Source organism: Otolemur garnettii, unplaced genomic scaffold, assembly GCF_000181295.1.
Source record: "Otolemur garnettii isolate 467f Iridium unplaced genomic scaffold, OtoGar3 scaffold00003, whole genome shotgun sequence".
Classification (NCBI taxonomy): Eukaryota; Metazoa; Chordata; class Mammalia; order Primates; family Galagidae; genus Otolemur; species Otolemur garnettii.
The window spans coordinates 6,772,160-6,798,303 of NW_003852398.1; the positions used below are offsets into that span (position 1 = coordinate 6,772,160).

The following is a 26,144-nucleotide window of genomic DNA, read 5'->3' on the forward strand; positions in this document are numbered from 1 at the left end:
ATGGAGCTGGCGCCCTACTCCTTTGAGCCACAGGTGTGGTCTGCCTCTGCTAACCTTTTAATTTGTTCTTGTAAAAGTTCTGGGCTTCTCTGCCTGGTTCAGGGAGGGAGAGAGTGATGGGTGAGCGTCTCCCCAATACAGGTCAGTCTCTGCTTTAAATCACTGCCCCTTACCTGATTCCCACGTCCGCTCTGCTTCATCCTTGAAGTCAGCAGACAGATGCTCTCAGGCACACTGAGGTGGCCCTTGATGACACTCGCACTGCACTCCTGTTGTCATAGCAATATCCTGAGGCTGCACTATTTTACAGGTGAAGGACCAGAGGCTGAGCCAAGTGACCTGGCCTCTATAGGGTCCCACTGGTCCTTGTGGTCTCCTGAGTTTGTCTTAAGGGTTCACTTAAGGGTCACTGCCCCTAATCCTGGAGCTTCAGAAACCCTCCAGCCAGGGACAGGCAATGTAAAACTCATGAGTGTTGGGAAATCACCGAGTTGTGGGGAAGAGGAAAGGCACCAGGCCTGAAGCAACAAGCTTCCCCTTGCATCACCTGCTCTTCTGAGTACTGGGCCTGTCATTCTGTGGGGAGGGGCATCAAATGCCCTCCATGTGCAAAGCGCTCGATGCTTTCCTGCGATTGTGCAGACTCACCACCTGGCTTTCTCTCTATAAGACCCGTAGAGAGGAAATCACACAGGCTCTGAAGACAGACCTGGGTTTGAATCCTGACTCCACCTTGGGCAAATTATGTGACATCTCAGAGCCCTGAGGTGGCAAATGGCAAAGCATAGGGACTGCGGACCCAGTAAACTTTGGAGGAGACCCGGCTTTGCAACCTACTTGCTAAGTGCAAGGGAGTAAGTAGCTTCACCTCTCTGACCCTCAGTTTTGTCTTCTGTAAAGTAGAAGTAATAATAGTGCCAAGTATTAAGTAAGATGATCAGTGTAAAGCTCTCAGCATACTCTCTGGCACAGAGGAAGGGCTGGAGGCATTTCCTATTATTTATTCTTTTTGTCATTATTACTGTCATCCAGGTGTCCTAAGTGCTGTGTCTATCTTCTAAATGAGCTCCATGGATTATCCATCTTGGCCACAATTATTGGATAGTTCTTCTAAAGGAGCCTAATATTTCCCTGGACCTTCATTATAACTCCTGATTTTCCGTAATTTTTTCTTGTCCTGAGTAGGGGTGAACATCATTTGAAAATATATATATGCATTGCTTCTCCTTTTTTGTTTGGAGACAGAATCTCACTCTGTCACCCTGGGTAGAGTGCCATGGCATCATAGCTCACAGCAACCTCTCAACCTCTAATTCTTGGGCTCAAATGATCCTCTTGCCTCAGCCTCCCGAGTAGCTGAGACTACAGACACCTGCCACAACACGTGGCTATTTTTTTTAGAGATGGGGTCTCGCTCTTGCTCAGGCTGGACTAGAACTTGTGAGTTCAAGTGATCCACTTGCTTCAGCCTCCCAGAGTGCTGGGATTACAGGCATGAGCCACCAGGCCTACCTATATTGCTTCTACTTTTAAGAATGATCTGGAATGTTCCTTTCCAGTAGTGTCATGTAGTTTGAGAAAGAGACAGAGATGTGTTCAGGTCAGGAACACCTTCCTGTATACCCCATCTTCCAAGGCTTTGCTTAAATATTAGTTAATTCCATGACATTTTGATAACTCTACTTTGAAGTTCTTTCTCTCTCTCCCTCTCTTTTCAAATGGCTTTGTATATCATTTACTGCTATGCTGGTGATTTGAAAGATGCAGTGATCTCTCTCACCAGTGATGGAGCTTTTGACCAGCAGGGCTGATCTTTAAACAGCATGATCAGTTACTGATCCTAAGCACAAGGTCCGGTGAGGAGCACTTGGGCTAGGCTACCCTTATTGATGTCCCCAGCGCCCTGTGAACAAGGTTAATACCAGCTTGCATTTATGAACCACCCTTTAGGTGCTAAGCCTGGAACTAAATACATAGATCATTTAAGGTGACAACCAGCCAGTGAGGGAAGCACACCATGGTAACAGGGGGGCTCCTTAGAGTATGCAGAAGGCAGACACTGCATGATCAACGTCGTCTTGAAAAAACTTGAGGAAAGCACCACCTCAAGTTCCAACATCGCTCAGTAAGAGCCTCAGAGCTCAGTTCTTTCCTGAAGCATTGAACAGGCCGTTGTGTGTGTGTAGTATATTAGACGAAGGAGCTAACTTGTGTTCAGAGGCTTCCATGTTGCTTCCATACTTGTTTCAGACCTTGGACCTCCTTTTTGCCAGTAAGTCGATCAGTTCTGAGAAGTGCATGAAGTCTGAGATGGTCTAAACAGCAAATTCCTATCTCCTACGTCCGGGGAATGTGCTCATTTTCTAGACGGTATGGTGGCTTTGATGATGAATAGACTGTATGGTGAAAACATGCACAGAATATAGCATCATCAAGAGTAATTGTTAAATTTTCTGCTTTTTAATTTTTTTAGTTTCTCTAGGTAAATGCTACCCAGTTTTCTGTGTGTGTGAGGCATTTCCTCTGTTTCCCCATTTGACGGATATGGGAACGGAGACTCCTACAGTGTAAAACCTTTCCTTGGTTGCACAGCACAGACATGGTCACAGCATAAATTAAGCCCTGTTGGCCCAATGGGTGCCCCACTCACCCCCTTACTGAGGTCCTTCTGGTGATGAACTGTAAAGAGGACGCTGATGGAATTCCAACTTTCAATGGCGACTCTGGGGTGGAAGGAGGAGGTGATAGAAACGCATTAAAAGGCCCTTAGCAGTTCACTGATGTGGGAAATTGTCTATATTCTAGTCATTTGTCAAGACAGATTCTGGTCTACACAGACCGGAGCAAGTAGTGGTGTAGATGTGAAGGTGCCAGAAGTTTTATTGGAAAAATACTGGGGCTCACACTGGTGTTTAAGTCCCCTTTACTGACCCCACGCTGGGCTAGAGAGCCTGGGGACAGTGCAGACTCACCACCCCTGTAGCTCTCGCTGCATCTCAAGCCCCCAGCACTGGGCTTCCTTGTTTACTTATTTAGAGCCCAGCAGAGGAAGTGGTAAAGGAAACTCGCTGAGTCGTTTTCTGAGAAGAGACCATATTTGTTCGCAGAGGAAGCCGTTGCTTTCTTGGATCTGGCTACAGCTGAAAAGACGAGTGCTTCCGAAAGGGTGTTCCAGAGGGTAGCTGGGAGTCAGAAGGGTCAAGGACGCCTCCAAGCTCTGGATTTGGGGTCCCGTGTCCATGGGCGCAGCGCCCATGCTCAGCCTGTAAGCTTCCTCCTGGAGAGCGGCCATGGCGCTGAGGAACGTACCCTTTCGCTCTGAGGTCCTGACCTGGGACCCTGATAGCCTTGCTGACTATTTCAAGAAGGTGAGCCTTGCTTTGTTTGTTAGCAGTTGGGCTGGACAGAGGCTTGACGATATAATCAGGGCTGAACGCGAGAGTTGTATAAGATAGTAATGAAACTACCAGCCATGCACAATTTTACCGATTGGATGAGGCGAGGTAGACCACTTTGTTCTCCCGACAGTAGGTTCTGGAGAGAAAGGTGGGAGGGAGAGCCCTTAAATGAGCATATGCCTACTATTTTTCAGGGTCTGAATTTAGTGCTGCACAAGCACTGGCCCATTTAACATTCCCCACTGTCTCTTGGGATTCATAGTATTGTCCCCTTGGTTCAACTGCAAAATCAGCTCAGGGGAGTTAAGTGGCTCAAAACCCCAGAGACTACAGAGGCACGATTCAAGTCACACCTGTTTGGTTTCAAAGTCTGTGCTCTGAGATGCAGAGAATTGCTGTAACCGCTAATGAGATCTGGCTACTTACTAGAAAGGGGAGACTGGAGGCCTGTGGGGGGACAGGGACCAGGTAGGGTAGGAGGGCTGGAAGAGGGTAAAGATGAGCAATGCCAGATTGGGGTTTGGGCATTCATTGCTCATGACCCTGAGAGAGGGGTCCTCAACCTCTCGCATGGAGCAGAGTCTCAGTAGAACGTCATGGGAGTCTCATGAGGCAGCCCAGAAAACCGATTCAAGCTCCCGTTTATAGCTAGGAAAACGGAATCCTCTATGTCCCCATAGGCTTAGCCAGGAAAAGCCTAGGGCCAGGCTTGTAGCAAAGTTGGGACTAGGGCGTTGCTGTCCTATCTTCCAGGCTTAGGGAAAAGGCTCAAGGATCCCCAGGCTTGGTCATCTGACCATGGGGACCATACATCTGCATGGGCGATCCTAAGCCACAGGGCTCAGTTAGAGTTCCTCTACCCCCTCCATGGGATGAGATGCCTAGTGAGGGAGGTTTGAGCATCTAACACCCTCATCCCTGCAGGCTGGCATCAGACTCAGTTAACATTCCAGGCTGCCAGAAAGATGAGATTGTAAAGCTAAGACCTTAGAAACAACTAACTCAACTTCCTGTTTTTGCTGGGGAAACAAAGATTCAAGGGGGGTGGATCTTAGCCAAGCCTGGAGTCTACACAGTTCCAAGGTGCTTATCATCACAGCTGTTCTTCCCTAACCTAAAGAAGAAAATGTGAACATGTTGAGTTGGGTGTGGCATGGTAGGGGCGCAGCCCACAGATCCTGTTATTTGCCCTGTTCTGGGCATTTCATGTCTGTTGTTTTCCTTCTACAAGGTCATAGTAAACTTAGGTTTCAGCAAAGATTGTGGCACAGCTGGAATTGGAAGGATGTTTCTAACTACTTTTCTTAAAGATAGACCCGATAAGTTAAAGGAGCAAGGTAAAATGTGCCAAGATGGAACAAGATGGCCCATTACAGCAATAAAAAGAGGAGAAAGGAACTGAGCACCATGAAAGGCTCAATCTTCTAGGCAAGCCCCATCTTCAAGCTTGAATAGGAGAATTATACAACCAGTTGAACAACAGAGAACTAAGGGTAAAATTGCTGTCAGTGCAGGGAGATGGGAGGCAGGTTGGGGATGACTGGGGAAGACATCTCTCTGTCTCAGCTGGGAAAAGGGAGAGTTTTCTTCTTGGAGATCTGAGACCCTGGGACACATCCATAGCACTGGGACAGGGTTCTCCTCCTAGCATAAAAGGATCCCTGGCAGGACAGGAGGCTGAGGGCTATCTGTGATCCCAGAAGGCCCAGACTCTCCCTCCCAGATTGGGATAGAGACCCTTCAGGCTCTGAGTACCTCCTCCCACCCTACCAAGAGAAAATACAGAGTAAATGGACCCTGGAGTTTCACTGGGGGATGGATCTTAGCAAAGAAAACTGCCATTTAAAGGACCAATCCACAGGTGGAATTTCTACTGAAGTACAGGGTCAGTCTACCCTTGGAGATAGCCTTCCACCCAGATCTGGAGTCAGGCAGATGGTCTTTCTGGTCTTTCTGGTCTTTCTAGTTATGTGACCTCTCAGTGCCTCAGCTTCCTCTAGAGTAAAATAGAAATATGAACAATCTTTGTGAGGATTAAGACAAATCATGTGCATGAGGCACTCAGCAGACAGAGGGGCCTAGTTCACGTTCATGTTTGATCTTCCTTTGTTCCTGCTCTGTTAGTTGGCAGGGGACACCCATGCAGACTGTCAGGCCTTTGTGTCTTACTGTTTCTGATATGTGTGCCTCAGCCCCAGTCTGGAATGTCAGCTCCTGAGGACTGAGATCAAATTTTGTATTTCTGCAACACCTTGATTCCTTTTGACTTGGCAGGAGAGCATCTTTGAGCCATGCAGTGGGGAGGCAATGGCTCAGAGCCATGTGTCTTGATCTCAGCTGGGATCCCAGCTCACTGTGTGACTTTAGGCCAGTTTTCTCCCCCTCTCTGGGCATCAGTTGCCTCGTCTACAAAGCCAGGTGACTTCTCTGGACCAGTGTGAGATGCTTATAAGAGTCATTGGGGTGCTTGTTAAAAGTACAGATTTTTAGACCTGTGGGCCCAGTTCTTACTAGACCATAATCAAATATCTAGGTCCCAGTCTGCTGGGCTTTCTGTCGAGCTCGATGCCGTCAACAAAACTGGAGATTTATCTGATAATGATGACAGTGAAAATGATAAATTAGAGGCAGTTGACTATTCCAAGAACTGCTCATCCCCTGCCTGCAGATAAGGGAGTGCTGGGGCTCTGCAGAAGCTGCTGGCTTTCAATAGCCCCCCTAACAGCTTTCTTAATGTGATGTTCATCCTACACTCCCAAGCCAAGAGGTCACAACAACTCTTTAGATTTGTTGGCCATAAGAGGAGAATGTGGTCTTAAATTTCTCCCCAAAGAAGAAGACTGCCACTAGCTGTGGGGGCCATATCTCAGATCCTCGAGGACAGCCATGTAACTTTAAATACGTCCAAAGCATCATACTTAGAGATATTTCAAGTGTCAAGGCTTCTGCTCCTGAGGACAAAACAAAATAGACACTTCGGATGATTGCTGATTTGGGTTAGGAAAATAACCCAGACCTTAAAAAAAATGCTCATTCCAGTGGATCCTTTATAACTCTATTCCAAGACTCTGACTTACACAATTTACCTTAAATAGGCAGGAAAAAACTTTTGCAAAATAATATCCATGATGTTTAATATTTTGATTGGGAGACACATTAAGCCACATTTTCGCTTGTTCACTTCACTAAATAATGCTATCATTAAAAATAAGAACATTCCTGACGGAAATACTAAACCCTTGTTCTGAAGCCCAGTTGTCCCCTCTGTCACCTGTCATCTACAACCCATGGAAGCTTATTATGCAAGTTACTTGATGCTCTGAGACTCTCATTCTCTATCTGCAAAATGTGAGGATTAAATGACTTCCGGCTACTACTGCAGGCAAAATGTGAGGATTAAATGACTTCAGGCCCTGTTAACTACTTGGAACAGGGCCTGCCACAGAACAATCTTTCAATAATTATTAGCAGTTTTCAATTATGATTGTTGAAACAGCAATTTGGCAAACAATCTAAATGTTTGGCAATAAGGGAATGATTAAATAATGTTGTAGCCATTAGGATAATGCTTAAAGTAAGTTTGTAAAACACTAGGCAGAGCTTATATTATCATTTTAGGTACAACACTGACTATACATTATAACCTCAAGTATGTTTAGAAACACATACTTTAGGAAGAAAGCATTGAAGGAAACACTGTGCAGGGCTCACTAAGGGTGTCTCTGGGTGCTGAGACCATACGTGCTATTTATTTTCTTCTTTAAGCGCCCCTCTATCTCCTAGGGAGCACATGACCAGAGCTTCGTATGCCTTGAAGGCAGTGTCTTCCTGGAGGGCTGGGCCCCAAAGCCTTAGGGCGAGACCATTTCTCCATTTCAGGCAGTCCCAAGGGGGTAGTGATAGCTGGGTTGAGTTGGAACTGGGGCCCCTGTGTTAGCCAGGGGAGGGGAAAGTGGGGGAGATTGGCTAGCCACAAGTACCACAAATTGCTAAGTTCCTGGGGCAGGCAAGGGAGGGGAAACAATGGCATGAGCCTGTCTATCTTCGCTGACAGTGCCTTCTTCTCTGCAGCTGAACTACAGGGATTGCGAGAGGGCGGTGAAGAAGTACCTCATCGACGGGGCTCGGTTTCTGGTAAGCTCTGGCCAGTACGACACACTGAAACCAGGGATGTCCTACACTGCTCCCAATGCAGTGGGCTGACTGGTCTACCTTGTCACTGGGGATGCCTGTAGTCAACGCTCGCCTTCAGGACCCCCACGTGGCACTCAGCCTCCTCTGCCTTCTCATGCCACCTCTGGGAGCCTCCTATTCAGAATCGTCTTAGGTCTTTCACTGATGCTGAGATACACTCTAAAGTTAAAGTATAAGGAGGAATCCAAGTACAGTTGGGAAAAAAAATCTGGAAAATCTATTCAAATGCCACATATACACTGAAAAGCCCCAGGGTAAAAAGGAGACCGTATTGGAGAACAGACGATTCTCAACCTCCAAGTTCTCACTCTGGAGTACATACCTACTGAGTGGGGTGAAGGGAGGCATCGGCCTCATTATTTCAATTACCTGCCTCTTTCTTTTCTTTCTTTCTTTCTTTCTTTTTTTTTTTTCAGAGACAGAGTCTGACTCTATCGCTCTTGGTAGAGTGTTGTGACATCATTGTAGCTCACAGAAACCTTGAACTCTTGGGCTTAAGCGATCCTCTTGCTTCAGCCTCCCAAGTAGGTGGGACTACGGGTGTCCACCACAGGCCCGGCTAGTTTTCTATTTAGTAGAGACAGGACCTCACTCTTGCTCTGGATGGTCTTGAACTCCTGAGCTCAGGGGATCCACCCAATTACTTGCCTCTTTCTCACTACTGAAATTCACAAAGTTGATTTTGTGTCAAATATACATATGATACAGGTCTGGCCACTATATTATTAGGTGCAACTCAATAGAGCTTTGAGTCTAACCCTAATTACTGTATTGTAAGCCAATAAAGGGAAGGGGACACAGCTCTAAGGCTGGAGACAGAGTTACAAGGATGTGGGCTGGAGGGTGGTTTGAGGATTTTTCCTGAAATGATACCTTTTCCCAGGTGTTAAGAGAGACCCTGACTGCACCAATCCATCCCTTCTGGGCACTCTGCTTCACTCTTTAAAACAGAAATGTAAACAAGACTGCAAAGGTCTGAAGGAGGTGGGCACTCCTAATTTGGGTTCAGAGTAGTAAGGAGGGGAAGCTCAGGTATGATGACCTGTAAGTCATCACCAGTAAGGGAACTTGACCTTGACACTTCATTCAGGCCAATTGGAAGGGAGCAGAGAGGTCACAGCCTCCAGTTTGTCATTGAGGACACCAATACATTTCTTATACGGCATCCCCACTATAGGCATCTGCATGGATTCCCTTGATGATAGTGAGCTCAAGACTGCTCATAGCCATCTGCCCGTTTGGGGGCAGTTCTTACGTCTCAAGCTGAGACAAAACCTGTGCTCCCATTGGTCTGAATTTTGCTTTCAGGTGTCACGTAAGATATGTTTATTCACCATCCATCCAAATCATTCATTCAATCATTCACTCACCCATTTATTTGACAAGCATTTTCCTGAGCTCCTTTTACATACTAGATCATGTCAAGTGCTGGGGATAGAGAAATGATTAAGATGTAATTTTTGCTTTCTAGATGCTTATTTTATAGCAGAAAGGTATCCCCTAGGCCTCCAGCCACCTCTTTGCAGATGAGGAAACACACACGGAGGTGTAATGTGATTTGTTCCATGTCACCGACCTAGTAACTGAACTGAAGTAAACATTTAATTTAGTCTAATGTTGTTCGAGCATTTAACAATGCTATTTATTTACACTGAGCTTTGAGTCAATAGAATTCCTGGGGTTTTATGGTTGCTGTTCTTGCAAATTACTGCTAAACCCCAATATATCATTCTAGTGTCTTTAGCACTGAGAACAGACTTATCATGGTCAAGTGGAAAGGGAGGATAGCATCTTGAGGATGGTCCTGCTGTGGCCCTATAGCCCTGGGTCACCTTGACCAAGCCCCTTCCATCCCTGAGCCTCTCTTCTTCTCTTCTGTATTGGGTTGGGGAATAGTGGATGCTGGCCCCTCACAACTCTGTGATCCTCCCCATTCTCCCCTTGTGAGTGTCAGGCCTGGGAGGACAAGGTCATTTCCTTGGTTGAGAGTTAGAACCTGAGCAGCTATGTCTCCTCCGCTTCAATCTCTGGGACCTAGCAATTCCTCAGAATTCTGCTCATTGTGTGGATAGGAGGAAAGAAGGGAGACAGGAAGCAGAAGAGCAGGGGGTAGAGTCCAGGGCCTGCCCCAGCAACTGGGGAAGCCTGCTGTTCACCCCAGCTGCTCTGGGTACAATTTTGGACTCCTGGTCTAAGCTCTAATTACCTGCCTTCACTCCTTCCAGCTCTGTAATATCCAGGGCCACACTGCTATTGAAGGCAAGATTGGAAGGCCCTAATTACTCCTCTCTTCCTTCTTTCCTCGCCTTTCAATTTCTTTTTTTTTTTTAACTCTCTGTTTGTCTTTCTTTCTTCCCCTTTCCTTCCCCCCCTTTTAAAAATCACTTTCTTTCTTTTCTTTTTCTTTATCTTTCTTTTGTTTCCTTCCTTCCTTCCTTCTTTCTCCTTCCCTCCCTTTCTCTCTTTCTTCTTTCTTCTTTAAGTAGGTCCCTTGAACCTGTCTGTTGTCATTTTTGTTTTCCATTAAGGATAGAACCTTATCTTGTGGAGGATAGGGGTGTTATGCTTCCAGAAGTATAAAAAGAAAAGGAAATGTGTTTGAGATCTGTGTCAGTTGGGACGGCATGTGACTCTATGTCACAGAAACCTGACTTTAGTGGCTTACCCAAATAGAGGTTGGTCTTTCTTAAGAAATAAGAATGTACAGGTAGGTGCTCAGGGCTGGAGAACTGCTGAAGGATGTCGAGAACCCATACTTCCTCCAGCCTAGGGGACAAGCCTTCAGCCTCTGTCCTAATGGTTGCAGATTGGCTATTCCACCTCAATGCATCACATCTCATTGTGGGTAAGAGGAAGAGGGGAAGGGCAGAGCATAAAAGGTGCATGGTGGATGCTAGATGTGTGCCCCCTTCATTCAGGAAAGTAGTAAATTTTCCAGAAGTTTCATCCAGCAGACTTTAGGTGTTATCTCACTGGCTGAAATGGAGCCGTGTCACCTCTACCATCTGCAAGGGAGTCTAGGGAGTTAAATATTTTGAAGAAATACGTTTAAAACTTTAAGATGAAATTCTGCAATTGTCGGTAAGGGAAAAAGAGAGTGAATGTTGGTTAAGCAAATGGCTGTGTCTGCCGCATTGCCCCTCCTAATAGGGCCCAGTCTGTGGCTTCCCTCTCTCTGTACTCCGCTTCTGAACACACAGCGCATTTGCTAATACTGCTGCAAAGTCACCAAACTAACTTCCAAGTTACCATATGAGTAACCCAGGTTTACTGAAGGGGTGCTATGAAGGTTTTTGAAAGGAGGGGAGCATTTACATCACATAGCAAAACTCTCCAAAATTCTCGTTTCAGCTCTCTCATCTTTCCTCATAGCTCTTGTCCCTGTTCTAAATGTCTCTTTCCTGACAACCTGCTCCTCTGTGTCTCCAGGCATGCTCGTGCCCACCTTCTCCTCCACAAGCTTCCCCCAGTTCCCTCACTTATGCTCACCTCTCAGCACAGCAGAAGCTGGGAGCCAGCTACCTGGTGCTCAGCTATCATCCCTCGGGCAGCCCCAGGAAGCCTTCAACTCATCACGGCACACTCTGAACATGAGTCTAAGGACCCTCCCTGGGAATAGGGTAGTAGTTCTGGAGAGAGGAGATGCTGTTGCGATGAGATGTTGTTGTTTAAAGAAAGAAGAAGAAGAACATAAAGAGGTTAAGAAGCTTGACCAAAAGCCTGGTGCTCTGGGGATTCCTGGTTTCCTCCCTTGCCCTTCCCCAGTCCCACTGCGGGTGGTCTGATAAGGGGGGTGGTGTCAGAAACCGCTCCTATAGGCTGGATCAGATGAGTCTAATAAGCATATTGCTGTGATATGTGCCAGCAGAGCTCAAAGGGAAGCTTGCCCAGCTCTTCCCAGTGGGCAGCAAACAACCTGACAAGCAGCTCTCAGCACAGAAGAGGAAAAGAAGCCAAAATATCCAAGACCAAGCCACCAGAACCCCTTCCCACTTCCACTCCCCAGGGTCGTAATTCCTCACCTTCCTCCCCAGCTCCTCAGTCACATACTTTGTGCCAGGCACTCTGCCAAACACATTACATTCGCCACATAACTCCATCCTCACACCCAGAAAGGTGGCTGTTATTATTACAATGATCCTCATTTTACAGATGAGGTAATTGAGGCTCAGAGAGGTGAAATGTGTGCCCAAAATAACACATCTGCCGAGTGGATGAACCAAGTCTCAAATACAGCCTGACACCAGAGCCCCTGGCCTGAACTTCTGCCGTCTGGCGTGGATTAGATTGGCCTGAAGCTCCTTCTCTGGCTCACGATCAGTTTTGTGGCAAGCATGACTGTCCTCTTTTCTGATCCCAGTTCTGATATGCCCACCCTGCTCCTCCCTTCATGATTCCTTCCACCACCCTCCCTCCAGCTCCCCTCCAACTTAGGCTACTAGGACCTCCAAAGGGCTCAGACTGTGATGCCCTAGAGCAGAGTCCCAGCCCCAACTCATCACCCTTCATGTCCCTGAGCCTTAGCGTTCGTGGGAACAGACGGCTCCTATATCACAAGGCTTATCTGAGAATTAATCAAGATGTTCTGAGGCAGAGGCCCAGAGTCAATTCTGGACAAGTAGGAGTTTCTCTCTCCTTTCCCGTTTGTTGCCTTAGGAAAACCTTGTCATTGCATCCCCCCATCGAGAGAGTTCTGCCAATAGCCCTGGTGAAAGAGTCTCTAGGCTGTGACAGTGTAGAAGGGGCCGAAGGCCCTTCCCCAGGCTCACTTCTGCACAGCAGGGCCTCATGGAGCCTGAAAGGCCCTGGAGTCTGGAGTGTGAGTTTAGGGAGGAGGTTACAACATGGCCAAACTCAGCCCACAAAACAAGTTTTTGGGTTTCATAGATTTAGTTCTCACTGTGTTTATTTGGTTAAGTTAAAATTATTTACCAACATTAGGAACTCAGAACATTTCACATAAAGTCTAGATTTCAGGATTCCTTTTGAAAAAGTAGATCCATCAACACCAGGTTCAGCCTACAGGCTTTTAGGAAACATCTAGAAGCTGCCGGCTTTGGGTAGGGGTGGGGGGTTATGCTTCAATTTGCCACAGGCCCCACCATTCCCTATAGTTTTTTTTAGTTTTTTTTTTTTTCCAGTTTTTGGCTAGGGCTGGGTTTGAACCCACCACCTCTGGTATAGGGGGTCGGTGCCCTACTCCTTTGAGTCATAGGCGCCGCCCATTCCCTATAGTTTTTCATGTATTACTCTTCTCACCTGGCTCAGAGCCCTTCCCATGGGTTGTAACCTGCCTGCCATGTGTGTCTTCATTTCAGAATCTGACAGAAAATGACATCCAGAAGTTCCCCAAGCTCCGGGTGCCGTAAGTACTTCCCTGACTCCTTAGGTGGCAGGGGAAGTATCCCAGGGGGTTTGGGTCAGTTGTGTATCACTGTTGGCTTGAAATAAGAAAGCAAGTGGGGGACGCTAAGTTGGGGAGATGCGTTTCCAAAAGAAATGGAACATCCTCGTGTATTTTCATGTGTCAAATGCACAGACAACTGACTTAATGATGAAAATGCTTGGGTCTTCGCCAAATGTTTGCTGTCTATTTATTAGTGGTGTGAACCTGAGCAAGTAATTCTCCTTGAGTCTCAGCCTCCTGATCTGTAAAGCAGGAATCATAAATAATATCATCCTCCCGGGACAGTGGTAAAAATTCAATGAGCCAGTGTGTGTCTGACAGGGTTTGTTTAGAAGACCAAAGATGCGGTGGGTTGGCTTCTAGTCAATCTAGCAGGCAAATTTGGAAACACAAAATTGCCTCCCATCTCTGCCTTCCCAGCCATGATCCTACCTCTTGCCCAAAGAGCAATCTGCTCTATTTCCTATATACACCTGTTGTATAGTATGGGTACCGTCTGTGGGAGTTTAAGAATATTTGCTTTGTCTTACACACTTTGAGTCTAGTTCCTTCTGGCAAATGTTCCGATCTTACTGTTTTAGGTTGTTGCATTTAGCAACCAATCCTTCCAGCCAAGATGTATGCTGATTTAGTCTTAATGTTAGGACCTAGATTGCCTTGACTATTTATTATTTAAAAGAAAAAAAAAAGCATACTTGGACATCAGGGGGGAAAAAAGCAAGTGGAATGGCTTGGAGCAAGGGCAGGATATGGGGGAGAGAAGTTTTCCAACGAGTTGGAAAAAGGAAGCACAGCTCCAGCCCAGCTGGTGAATTGGATGCTCTTGCCAAAGATAAACCCAACTCTGTGATGTTTTTGCTTCTTCTCTTCCCATGGGTCATTTGGGTCTTTAAGGATAGCATCAGCACCAAGAGACCTGAGTTTCACCATGGCTTCATCACCAACTCAGTGATTCTTGAGTTTTCAGGGGCCTTTGATGTGGTAAAACAAGAACTGAACCAGATGAAGGAGGGCAATACAAATCAATGTGTGTAAATACCAACTGCTTGGGAATGGCTGCCTAGTCTTCTCAAGGGGTGTTGAGAAGAATCCTGAGGACAGGCAGCCATTATCGATTACTCATATCTGCCATGGGTGCTGAAATAGAAGTTACAGGGTGCATATCATGCCATGCATTTTTCATCCCTATAGTAAAGGTGTCACATATTCAAATACCTACAGGAGCCAGGCAGAAGCTAGAAATATGTAAAATGAGTCAGGTTGAGCACACAAAGCCCTATTAATTTATTTTTTGTTTTACCACCATTGAGTAAAAAAGTGGTAAATATTCTACGTGGAGAAATATTTCTCCACTATAAGAAAAAATAATGGCACAGTTATGATGCTTTTAAAAAGCTGCTATCACAAAGCATCATTGTTGTTGAAACAATAGGGAGTGGTGGGGATTGTGGCTAGCCAGATATTATATGCTCGCTTCAAATAGTGCAGTATCTACTGCACTTCAGTGTGAACCAAACATCAGCCAGTCTTCTAATTTATCAAGAAATACAGCCTTTATGTAATAGATCTCTCAATTTTTAAATGTTGGCTCAAATATTTTTAAACATTATAAAAGCTGAAGTAAACATACCTATGAGTTAGATTTAGTCTGGGTGGAAACAGTTTGAGATCTCTACTTTGGACATTCTCCAAGGTCTCTTCCTTGCTCTAAGGGTCTCAGAGTTCATAATAATAAAAGGGAAGCAGCCAAAGGAGTAGGATATTGGGGGTCCTCATGAATAGGTAGGCAGGCCAGTAACTCAATTAAGAAAAATATTTTTAACATGATTATCGGGTTTCTTTTGTCTAGAAGGAAGAAGGAACAGAGATAAATTAGCATTTGCCTTTGGTGCTATCTGCAGGGACTACTATTATTGAAGATGGCTTGACCTTTCTAAGCATTTCTCTGACCACATGTGGCTATTTAAATTTAAATTTAATTTAAAATTAAGTTACTTAGAGGTGATAGCTGCATTTTCATAGCTATATATAGCTGGTAGTTACTATACAGGGGCAGATGTAGAATATTTCCATGATTGCAGAAATGTCATGCTATAAGGACAAACCATAGTTCTCTGTAAAAGAGAGACATTCACACACAGGGGCCAGGCCCAGCCTACAGGTGTTTTTAATTTAATGCACACTATGTTTTAAAAATCAAGAAAAGTTTCACAAAATTTAGCTTCTTTAGAAACAAATGAAAAATGTGGTAATCCAGGGCCCACATTCTATTGTGGCAAGAGTTGTCTAGACCTGATGCTTGCTGCCCTGTTTAGATGGGATTTGTGCTCCCCCATGTACCATGGTCTTCACCACATCCTAAGGGATTATCCTAAGGTACACCAATCATTTGTGTCATATACAAATGAACTTGGCTTTCTGACCAAGATGATGTTATGGGATCATATTTACTTTCACACATGAAACAACCAAATAGCCAGACAAATATATGAAAACAGCAATTTGCATAACACTGGACATTAGACAATGAGAATAGAAAACAAAGGCAGGGAGCTCTATGATTACTCCCTGCCTTGAGATGCCATAGTTCAGGGAGTGGGAAGCACAGTGCTAAGTCTGGTGGATACGTCGAGTTGAGGAGGCAGCTGAGAGTCCAGGCATCTGCATTTTGTTGAACCAGTGCCAGAGAGAAGAGAGCTCAGAGAAAGTGTTCTGGAGAGCTTCAGAGGACCCCTCCTATCAGGTGCTGAGCAGTACATGCATGAAAGGAGACTACCTATAGCTCACAAAAGAACTACCAAGAGGATTAGCGGAAACAGGCACCAGTTATAGGGCTGGAAATGGTACCTGCTTCTACTAGTATAGTTAGAAAACCTCTAGATCCACAGTCACTGGGTAGTGTGCAAAGAAGGATCTTGCCTTAATAGCATAGACCTAATCTAAAAAATTTTCTGATCCTGCCTAGCAAACCTTAAAAGCAATATTCAGATGAAACACATTATTTCTGTGTAACTTAACTGCATCTCAAAATAAAACTTAAAACTCCTAATAGGAATACAAAGATATTCATTACTCAATGAAAGAAAATTCATAATCATAGACATCTAATAAGAGACTAACGGCATGTAATAAGCACGAAAAATATGAGCCACGATGAAAGGAAAAACAAACACACCAAAACATCCCCCAAACTGACCCAGATACTGGACTTCTCAGACAAGGATGAAAATTATGAAACCATAGATCCAAGAGGCTTAACACACCACGCAAAGTCCAAGAAAAAGGAAGAAAACTACTGCAAGGTACACCATAATCAAATTGCTCAAAACGAAAGCAAAAAGGATATCTTTTTTTTTTCCTTTTTTTTTTTTAATTGAATGGTAACTGTGTACATTGATGCACTTTGGGGGTACAGTGTGGTGTTTTCACACACAATCCATGACATTTCCATCAAACTGGTTAACATAGCCTTCATGTAACTTTCTTAGTTATTATGTCAAAACATTCATATCCTACTCATAGAAAGATTCACTTGTACCCTTGCAAGATGAACCACAGAAGTGAACCCTCGAATCCCTCTCCCTCCACCCTCTCCCCCCTCCCTCCCCCCTCCCCATATCCTTAGGTTGTTATTAGGTTATAGCTTTCATATAAAAAGGTTTAAATTAATTTCATAATAGGTGTGTGTACATTGGATACTTTAAAAGCATTCGGGAGAAAAAAAGGGCACGTTACATACAGAGGAGCGTGTATAAGGATCACAGTAGATTTCTAGTCAGAAATAATGCAAGGGAGTAGGCAGTGAAGTAATGAAAATAAAGTACCAAAAGGAGATATGGGCAATCTAGAGTTCAATACCAGCAATAATACCTTTCAAAAATGAAAGTAAAATAAAGACTTTTTCAGATATACAAAATCTGAAAGAATTCATCACTAACCGAAATATTAACAACAAATATTAAATAGAGTCCTTACGGCAGAAGGGAAATGTTACCAGATGTTAATCTGAATCCTCAAAAAGGAATGAAAAGTGCCAGAAATGGTAACTATACATACATACATACATACATGGTAACTATACATACATACATACATACATGTGTACGTGGTAGAACCTCTCTCCATATATACCCAGAAATGTAAATATATACATATAGTAGAGCCTCCATAGTTGACCACCTCCTTAAGTTGACCTAATTTTCATAGGCTGGACATCCACCATATGTACTCAATGGAATTTCCTTATGTTGACCACCTCTGTATGTTGACCAGTTTGAGGGGTCAACTTTCAGAGGTTCTACTGTGTGTGTGTGTTTATTTCTGGTAGTTTTCATAACTTTGCAAGGATTCAAATTAAATATATATATGACTTGAGGGCATTTAAGTTTACCTTGGTTCCTATACAAGATTAACACTTCATTAATACTTGATTCATTTAGCAAACTGCTACTGGGTATCTACAATGTGTCAGGCCTTTGTTAATTACTCAGACACATGCATACACAAGTTCAATGGAAGTAGGAAGGTGGAGTAATTTTCTCCACAGTATTCAGAGAAGACTTAAGGGACAGAGGGATCCTAAGTTAAATTTTGAAATATGAAGGATGGATTGCAGGACATTCTAGGAAGAGGGAGTCTGTTGTAAAGGCACAGGGTTCCAGTGTGCTTAGCAGAACAATGGATGGGTCAGAACAACTGGGGCACATACCTGGGGGGATTGGAAGCAAAGAGGCTAGAAGACTGGTGGGGATGTGTGTGTCACAATTGGTAAAGACACTGTGAACTATCCTATGAAGTGTGAGACTGTGAGTGAAGGGCATGCACCACAGAGATCAAGGTCAACTTGTGTCTTGGCTCTGTCTAGCACAGGGTAAAAGGTGATGTAAGGAGAGCTTTCCTGGGGACAGGAGACCAAGTTGAGAGGTGGTGAGCATGATCCCAATAATGAGGTGGGAGCCCCCCCCAGGACTGTGAAGCTGGGGGATGGAGGGGGATTTAATCAGAGCAGCAGGAAAGAGGTAAAGAAGGCACTTTCAGCCTGGAAGATCACTCTTCATTTTAAGGCTGAGCCCCAGCAATGTTATAGGGCCTGGAAAGGGAGGTGGGGTGAGAACTGGCTCCTTGTTAATATGGAAGGGAGAATTATAAACAGTCAACATTATGGGAGGGGTGGGAGTGGGGTGTCTCTTTAGTTGTTTGAACACTGAAATGAAAACTTGTCCTGTGGTGCATGCCCTCTAGCAAGTTTCAGTGTGTACCCCAGATAAACTATGAGGTCTGCCGGTGGAACAGGAAGGGTTTACATGGGACTAATGGAGAAGATATAAAGGGAAGGTCAGGCTGCCCTGATTAGTGACTCTAGGAGAACCGATGTTTCCCTTGGCAGAAAAATACAAGAAGTACCAACTCCAGCTCTACTTCTAACGAGCTACATGACCTGGGACACAATCCTAAGCCACCATCGATTTCTTAGACTACTGAGAGGGGGAATGGGTGAAATACTCCATACATGTTGCTAGTTTTAAATAGTACCATTTAAGGTACGAACAGGTAGATGGGAGAGCTTAGTGAGAAGTGCAGGCCCCGAGGTCAGACTGCTTGAAACTCAGTTTTTCGATTTATAAGTTGTGGAAGACTGAGAGACTGTGTATAAGTTACCTCAGCTCTCTGAGCCTCTACTAAAAAAAATAAAAATAAAAATAAAAATAAATAAAAAAAAAATCACTTGAGCCCAAGAGTTTGAGGTATGATGCCATGGTACTCTACCAAAGATGACAAAGTAGGACTCTGACAAAGAAAGAAAGAAAGAAGGAAAGAAAGAAAGAGAGAAAGAAAGAGAGAAAGAGAGAAAGAAAGAAAGAAGAAAGAAAGAAAGAAGGAAAGAAAGAAAGAAAGAGAGAGAGAGAGAGAAAGAGAGAAAGAGAGAAAGAAAGAGAGAAAGAAAGAGAGAAAGAAAAAGAGAGAGAGAGAGAAAGAGAGAGATAAGAGATATTCTCGGATTAATGGTAAATAATGATGAATAAGTGAAATAATTTGAAAATTGCTGGGGAATTAGGAGATAGAGTAAATGGTATTAGTTGGTGGGGTCCCAAAGGGGGCAACCTTGCATGAATTGCCTGGTGCTCCCCTGTCACGTACAGATATTCAACACTTACTCATCCCATTCCCTTGTACACAGGTTGATGTATGTACGTACGTCTCTGCCTATTACCCTAAAGGGCTGTGGAAAAGAAATTGTGTTTATGTGCAGCAGACTCAAGCAAGATTACACTCCCTTAAATATCTCTATTTCTTCTTCAAAGCTTAAAATATCGGTATGAAATAAATTTTATAAGAAGTAGATGCTGGTGAGGAAGTCTCTGTCTGCAAATATGTAGCCCCTCTCTCAGGACATGGTTGACTCCCAAATACTCCAAACATTATAATCGGTGAGGATTTTTAAAGAAAACAAGCAAGGCTGCCTTTATAGGGCCTGGGATAAACCTCACCATAGAGCTGACAACGGTCTGGTTACATCAATAGACTACCTGTTAAAATCTTCTGATGCCCATTCAGAGTTTGTTAGAGAAGAAAATATTGTAAGTTTTACATTCAAGTCCACAGTGTAATTTAAGAAAATAAGGATAGGGCAGTGATGGGTGGTGCTGGGTGGTGCGGGTAATGTATTCGTTCTCACTGTAGCCGTCACCCATAGTGCAATCAGGTTGGGAAAATGAGATCCTGTCAGAGAAGGAATGCAGACTTGTCTGTCACCTGTCTGTCTTCTGTAAGTCCCCTAAGGGCAGAGATGGCCTCCGGTCTCATCTCCTGAGTACCCACTTCCCTACTTGACACAGAAAGATGGTAAGGTGTGAAGAGAGGGACCCATAGGTAAAAGGAACATTTCTGTCCCTATTGAAGAATGTGACCAGCATCCAGCAAAACTGAAGCAGGGACAAGGCTTGTCTGGCACTTGCTCCTTCCCTCTCCCATTCATTAGCTACTCCCTGGCCAGGTCCCCCACCATCTTCAACCCTCAGTGGTCCTTCCACTTGAAAGGTGCCTCCTCTGGCCTGTCTCTTGCTCCTTCTCCTCCAATGCAAGCTCAGGAAACTTGGCTTAGAGGCTCAGTTCCCCGCTAACACTGGTCATGCGGCCTTTGACATCTGACCTACTTCAGTGCCTCTCCTTCCTCATTGGTAAAAATGGCAATAATTCTATTTGCCTACCATGCAAATGATTATAAGGCACAAGGAAAACACGGCATGCAAGACTATGGGGTGGGAGGCCTGGGTGAGAGGTGGGGAGACCACGCATTTGAGGGCACAGCTTGGTCTCCACTCCTCATCCATGTGGTCCTCTACCGCCTGAGGCCCACAGCGATGGTGGAAGGCCCTTCCTGAGTCTTAAGGCATCTGAGCTGCCCCCTGGCTTCTCAGGTGAGGAGGACAGAATTTGGAAGGTTTGGCTCAAGGAGGCTGGGCGTTAAGGACAGAACGATTTATTCCCTTAAGGAAGGATGGCAGGAGAGACTGGGAAGGTGTGCTGGGAGGAAAGGCGGACAGAGGTGATGTCAGAGGCTAGAAAGGCAACCAGAGGGGAGCTGGAGAGGGCTGCTGAAGGACAGCACTAAGGGCCAAGGATCCTGTCGTCCTGGGCAGGATTAGCAGTCTGAAATCTGAGTGGAAGGCCCTGCATGCGGGAAAGGAGAGTTGATCCAAAGCTCTGACCACGGAAGCTGTGTAAGAAACACCTTTCCCATCATGAGATCGCATACAAGGACACAGCGACAATGTGGGAAGCTGTAGGAAAACAGAATTCTCATGAGCCCATCCCTGCTCGTACTGCGCTGTGTGCTCTGATAGTTCTATTTTCTACCCCTTCCTTCCCTCTCTCCCTTTCTTCTTCTTTTCTTCCTTCTTGCTTTTCTGCTTCCCTGCCATCCTCCCTTTCTTCTTCAGTTTCTTTCTTCCTTACTTCTTGTGTGATCAGCAAAGGTGGCTTCAAGACATATCCGTCAGTGCAGTTATTCGAGGACAGGGAGACTTGGGGGGCTCCATCAAGTACCTACCGAGAGCCCTTATCCTCCCCATGCCCTGCCTCACTCCTACGTCATCACAGAGCTCCCTCTCCTTCTCCTGTCCTCTCTTCCTTTTTTAAAATCGCGATTTCACCAGTGTCAAGAATAACTGTATTTATTTCACAAGCTTGTATGAACATAAAACTTGCCTGGAGCTGGTTGATGTTACCGATCCCCAGGCCTCTTCCTGGGTAGTCTGCTCAGATAAGTCCAGGGTGGGCCTGGTAATCCACGTGTGTAACAGGTGCCAGTCCCGATGATCAGGCCTGTCAGGGATTCCCTAGTCAGGTCCAATGCCCTCATTGGTGCTGATGTGGCATCTGGGACCTGGGGTGGGCAATTGCTTTTTCTGAGGTCACACGGTAGGCAACACCCTTGGGACAGGACACGGTAATCAGACTGTCTCTGCATGAAGGTTCCATACCTTGAACATCACCAGAACAGTCTTTAAACTGAGAAAATGAAGGCTGGCCCCCGTCATTCAGCAAGTTAAGGATGCATCTGGGCTGGAACCCAGGTCATCATGGAACGCCACCTTTCTACAATGGCCTGACTTCCTGTCATCGATCCAGCCCAATTCCAGGGCCAGCTCATCCCTCAAACAAGGGGAATGAGAGAGAACTACTGTCTACAGCTGCCGAACCCTCTCTACCTCTTTCTCTGGTCCTGAGTGAGGCCTGGGGTTTACAGGATAGAAGAATGAGTCACCTCCAGCTACTCACTGTCACTTAGTTCTCCAGAACTAAGGTGCAATTTTGAAGGTTTACACGTGGTTGTAGTTGTAGCGACCACCTTGCCACCTTGCTCACCAGTACTTCCCCTCTGTCCACCAGCTCCCAGCAGTGGTCCTGCAGGGCTGGCAGGTGTTCTCTGAAGCCTCTGAAGGAGAAGGACTCTGGGAGCCCAGGCTTGGTTGCAAGCCAAGTGCAGGCCCCTTGCTTCCCTCTCTCAGCTCTTTGCTGCTCTTCTGCTGAGGCCTGCGGTTTGGCATTTCCTTCCTTACCCAGTCAGAGCCCCAGCAGCCTCCAGCCTGGCTGTTAGAGATAATGGTAGGAGGTGACACCGCAGAGCACAGGGGGTCCTTTCAAGATCCAAACAGCTCTGTAAACCCGTCAGGGCCCAGCCATGCAGTGTGGGATGGGGGCGTTGAGGTGAGGTTCAGCCCCACCTCCCTCAAGCCATTACTGAAATGTCACCTTCTAATTGAGGCTTGATCCTTTTAAATTGCAACCGCACCCCACTCTAAACTCCCATCCCCCGTCCCCAGCCCTCACCACCAATGCACATGTGTACATGCAGTGTTGACTTAACTTCACATTTCACCTCCTTGAAGATCTCCCTCCACTACACGTAAGCCCCTGGAGAGCAGAGATCTTGGTCTGCTTTGTTCACTGATGCACCTTGAGCTCCCAGCAGAGTCCCTGGCACTCAGAAGACCCTTAATGCATATTGTTGAATAAGCAGTGACCACCTGACATGGCCAGGATGCAGGACTCTAAAGGGCTCCCCTGCCTGCTCTATAGGAGACCTTCTATTTGGCATTCAATTATCTTCTTGAACATCCACTTAAAGAAACCAAAAATAATTGTGTCATGAGCATTCTAATGGCATGATCAGGACATGATTAGGAAGCCCCCTACCCTGCTTTAAAGCATCTCTCCCTCTGGGTAATCACTGAAGTTTGAAATTCCAACATTGACACTATTACAAGGGAATAAGCATTACTCTTTCTCTTAAGTCCCAGGTGTATAGATGAAATTCGTTCATCTTATTATTCTAATGAGGCAGGGGGGATTGAGCCAGCCCCTGGGAGAAGTTGGAGAGTGGAAGAGCTGACAAAGGAACCAGACCTTGTGGGTGCTGAGGACTTCCTTTGCTAACTCATTGAGTTTGTTTTAGCTCAAGCTTGTTACCTGGAGATGATTGTTAAGTAGAAGGAACATAGACCATGGGTCATTCTCATAAATGGGCCAGAGACCCAACAGTGCCCACTCCCAGGAAGCTTGCAGCATCATGGGGATCAACACAGGATGTGGTGCACTGAAGAGCTCTGGCTTGGAAATTAGGGCACCTGGCTTGTGGGGCTGGGATGTAGTGAGGAGAGGGGTGGCCTTCATCACTGACCCACTATAGCTGTGGGCATGTCCCTTCTCTTGTCTGGGCCTCTGTTGCCTCCTTTGTACAATGATGTTGGACTAGATAATTTATGGGGCTCCTTCAAGATGCTCCAAATCCCTAGGAAACATGGAGCCTGTTTATAAGTAAGGGTCCCTTGGTTTCACCAAAGGCTGCTAAGAGGAATAAGAGTCTCTTGTGTCTGTGAGGTCTAAGGATGGAATGGATGCTTATGGCTAGGGCATGCTTGAGATATGGTCCTGATGACAAATGGCCTTCCTGGTCTGGATTATAGGGATTTGCAATTTCAGACATACTGGTACCTTAGGTCCAAACATATCTTCAAGTGTCATGACCAAGGCTGGCCTCAGGGGAATGGTGATTCAGGGGGTGTCTCACTCTGCAAGCTGTGCCTTTACAGGGGGTACTTCTCCAAGATTTTATAAGAATCCATGTCACTGAGTAGGAGCCAGAGAGGGGTGCATGGAGGAGAAAACAGGCAAAGCCCCCCAGCCCTCTATAGGTTGCAATAAAAAATATGCAATGAGTAGCTGATTCTCATAGGTCTGGGAGATGGTTTGAGGAATCTTGGGAGTGAGATGTCACCACAAGGATGCTACTGCAGGAATCAGGGGACCTCAGCCCCAGGAATAATAATTCAGTAAAATACACAGTGGAAGCATCAGATCCTGAGGCTGCTGGAGTCCAGAGGAGGGGAGGCCAGGGGTGAGCTGACAAGTCTAAGGAGAGGTTTAGAACCTACAAGCAGAAGGCTCAGCCAGAGAGATTAGCAGAGAGAAAAAAGGACCTTGTGGGCAGGAGTAAAGTCTGGCTGGAGGATGGGGTGACAAGTTCTGGAAGTCAGGAGCAGAGGGTCCCGTAGAGGTTGACAGAGAGGAGGCTGGCCTAAATTGGGTCAAGTACTCCGTGATCCTACAGATCAAGGAACTTCAGGACTCAGAGGGAAGGTTGAGGCCAGAAGGAAATGCTCTTGTCTCTGCATCTGTCTCTTTATCTTACAGAATTCTCAGTAAGTTAAGTCAAGAAATCAACAAGAATGAGGAGAGGAGGAGCATCTTCACACGCAAGTGAGTGTGGTGGCTCTGGGCCCTGTGGGAGGAGATTCAAGAATATTTAAACCCATGTTGAATCTGTGGTTCCCTGAGTCCCAGGGGTCTTGGACATGGTGCCCAAGGGGGGCAGGGATTCTCCTCTCCTTGCCCTACATCCTGTCCCAGGGTCTGTTTGTCAGGGGAATGTCCCCTAGTATGTTAGGCAGTCACAAGCTCCCAGTCATGCCACCAGTGTGGCTATAGGGGTTTCCAAAATCTTCTTTGGAGCAGCCTAGCCCCAGTTGCCAAGCAACAAGGCCAAGTCCCTCCTGGGCAGTGAGACAAACCCTCCATTGGGAGCTCCTCTCACAGGACTGGACTGATGAAAGAGGGGGATCCCCTTAAGTCAATAGTACAATTAATGCAATGCTGTTTGCCTCTGCAGACCCCAAGTCCAGCGGTTTCCTGAAGAGACAGGTAAAGATCAGGGCTGAGCAGTGGCTGTTTTAGGAGGTTGGAAGGGACTTTGGTTCTTCTGCCCTTCTGGTTCTCAAGGCTCCTTGGGAGCCATGTAGGTGACCTTACTCATTTGACCTGTAGCAGGTTCTTACCCAGGGGAGGGCTTGGGTCCAGATTGAGGGGAGGACAGAGGTGGCTCTGCAGGCACCTGACTTAAGGGACATCTGCATAGACACTCTGAGCAAGTCTGGGAGCTCTGTGGAGAGCACAGAAGGGTGCTTTGACTAAGCACCTGTTGTGGGCCAGTCCCCCTGTTTCTCAGTCTTTTTTCTTTTTTGCTTATAAACAGCAGAAGTTTATTGCTCACAGTTCTAAGGCTGGGAAGGCCACAGTGAAGGCGCCATCACTGTTTGTGACGGGGTCTGTTTCCTGGCTCATTGGTAGCGCCTTCTCACTGCACCTGCACCTGTGGAAGGGGCTGCTTCTTTGTCTTTACAGCAGTTTTCTGTTGTTCAATGCACATAATGTTAACATGCAGATTCCTGGGCCTTGCCTAGTCCTGCTGAATCAGAGGCTCCAGGGGCAGGGCCAGAAGTGTCTGCACAACTGAAAGCAATCCTTTCTGACCTTCACACATGTGAAAGGCTGGAAACCATCTCCATTCTCTGGTTGTCAGGGAGAATGAGCCCCTCAGGGAGACTTCTGGGAGGTGACAGTATGTGGCTAAGCCCCAGGAGTGTGTTAGGAGGCTGGGGACCTGGGATGGGGCTCAGGTGAGGGGGCCACAGATAGGGGAGCTGCTCCGACTTTCCTCTGAGGGGTGGCTTCCTTCAGTGATGATGGTGGTGTCATCTCTTTCTGCAGAGACCCATGAAGAGGACAATGGGGGCTGGTCGTCCTTTGTGAGTATGGCCTGGGCTGTTCTTCCACCTCACAGCAGCATCCAGGGTGGCTTTGGCATAAGGTCCCAGCGCAAAGCCCCACGGAGCAAGGCCTCTAACAAGATGCCAGTACACCCACCCAGGGCTCAGAAAAGGTGCTCTGCAAAGGGCCAGGCAGGAAATATTTTCAGCCTTGGGAGCCATCCAGTCTCTGTCTCAATAGCTCAGTTCTGCTCCCGAAACACAAAAGCTGCTGCGATGTCTGAGCTAATGGGTGGGCTACGTGCCTATTCACCTCTGTTTACAAAAACAACTTGGCCCTTGGGCTGCAGTTTGCTGACCATGTGATTTTCCACCATTACCCACCCCCCTGGCAGAGACTTTCTCTATCCCCCACCCATCTCCAAAAATGAACTCTCCTAGAAATCTACTCTAAAGTAGCTTTTCTGGTGGACTTAAGTCCCCCTTGGTAGCACAGAGAGGAAATATTTGAAGACTTAATTAAAAAAGAGAGAGAGAGAGAAACCCCCAAGGAGGGGTTTTACATTTGAGGAGTCCCAGTGACCCCTTTGAGAGTCG

At 46.1% G+C, this 26,144-nt stretch overlaps 1 protein-coding gene across 1 annotated transcript in view; it reads left to right on the plus strand.

Annotated features, from left to right (window-relative positions):
- The first annotated feature begins 3,060 nt into the window (after positions 1-3,060).
- LCP2 (lymphocyte cytosolic protein 2) overlaps positions 3,061-26,144 on the plus strand; it is a 48,626-nt gene continuing 25,542 nt past the window's right edge. Inside the window, exons 1-6 of the mRNA XM_023515263.1 lie at positions 3,061-3,368; positions 7,470-7,532; positions 12,911-12,957; positions 24,196-24,261; positions 24,671-24,702; positions 25,549-25,586. Of these exons, the coding sequence (XP_023371031.1) occupies positions 3,291-3,368; positions 7,470-7,532; positions 12,911-12,957; positions 24,196-24,261; positions 24,671-24,702; positions 25,549-25,586 (324 nt within the window). The 5' untranslated portion in view covers positions 3,061-3,290. The remainder of the gene's footprint in view (positions 3,369-7,469; positions 7,533-12,910; positions 12,958-24,195; positions 24,262-24,670; positions 24,703-25,548; positions 25,587-26,144) is intronic.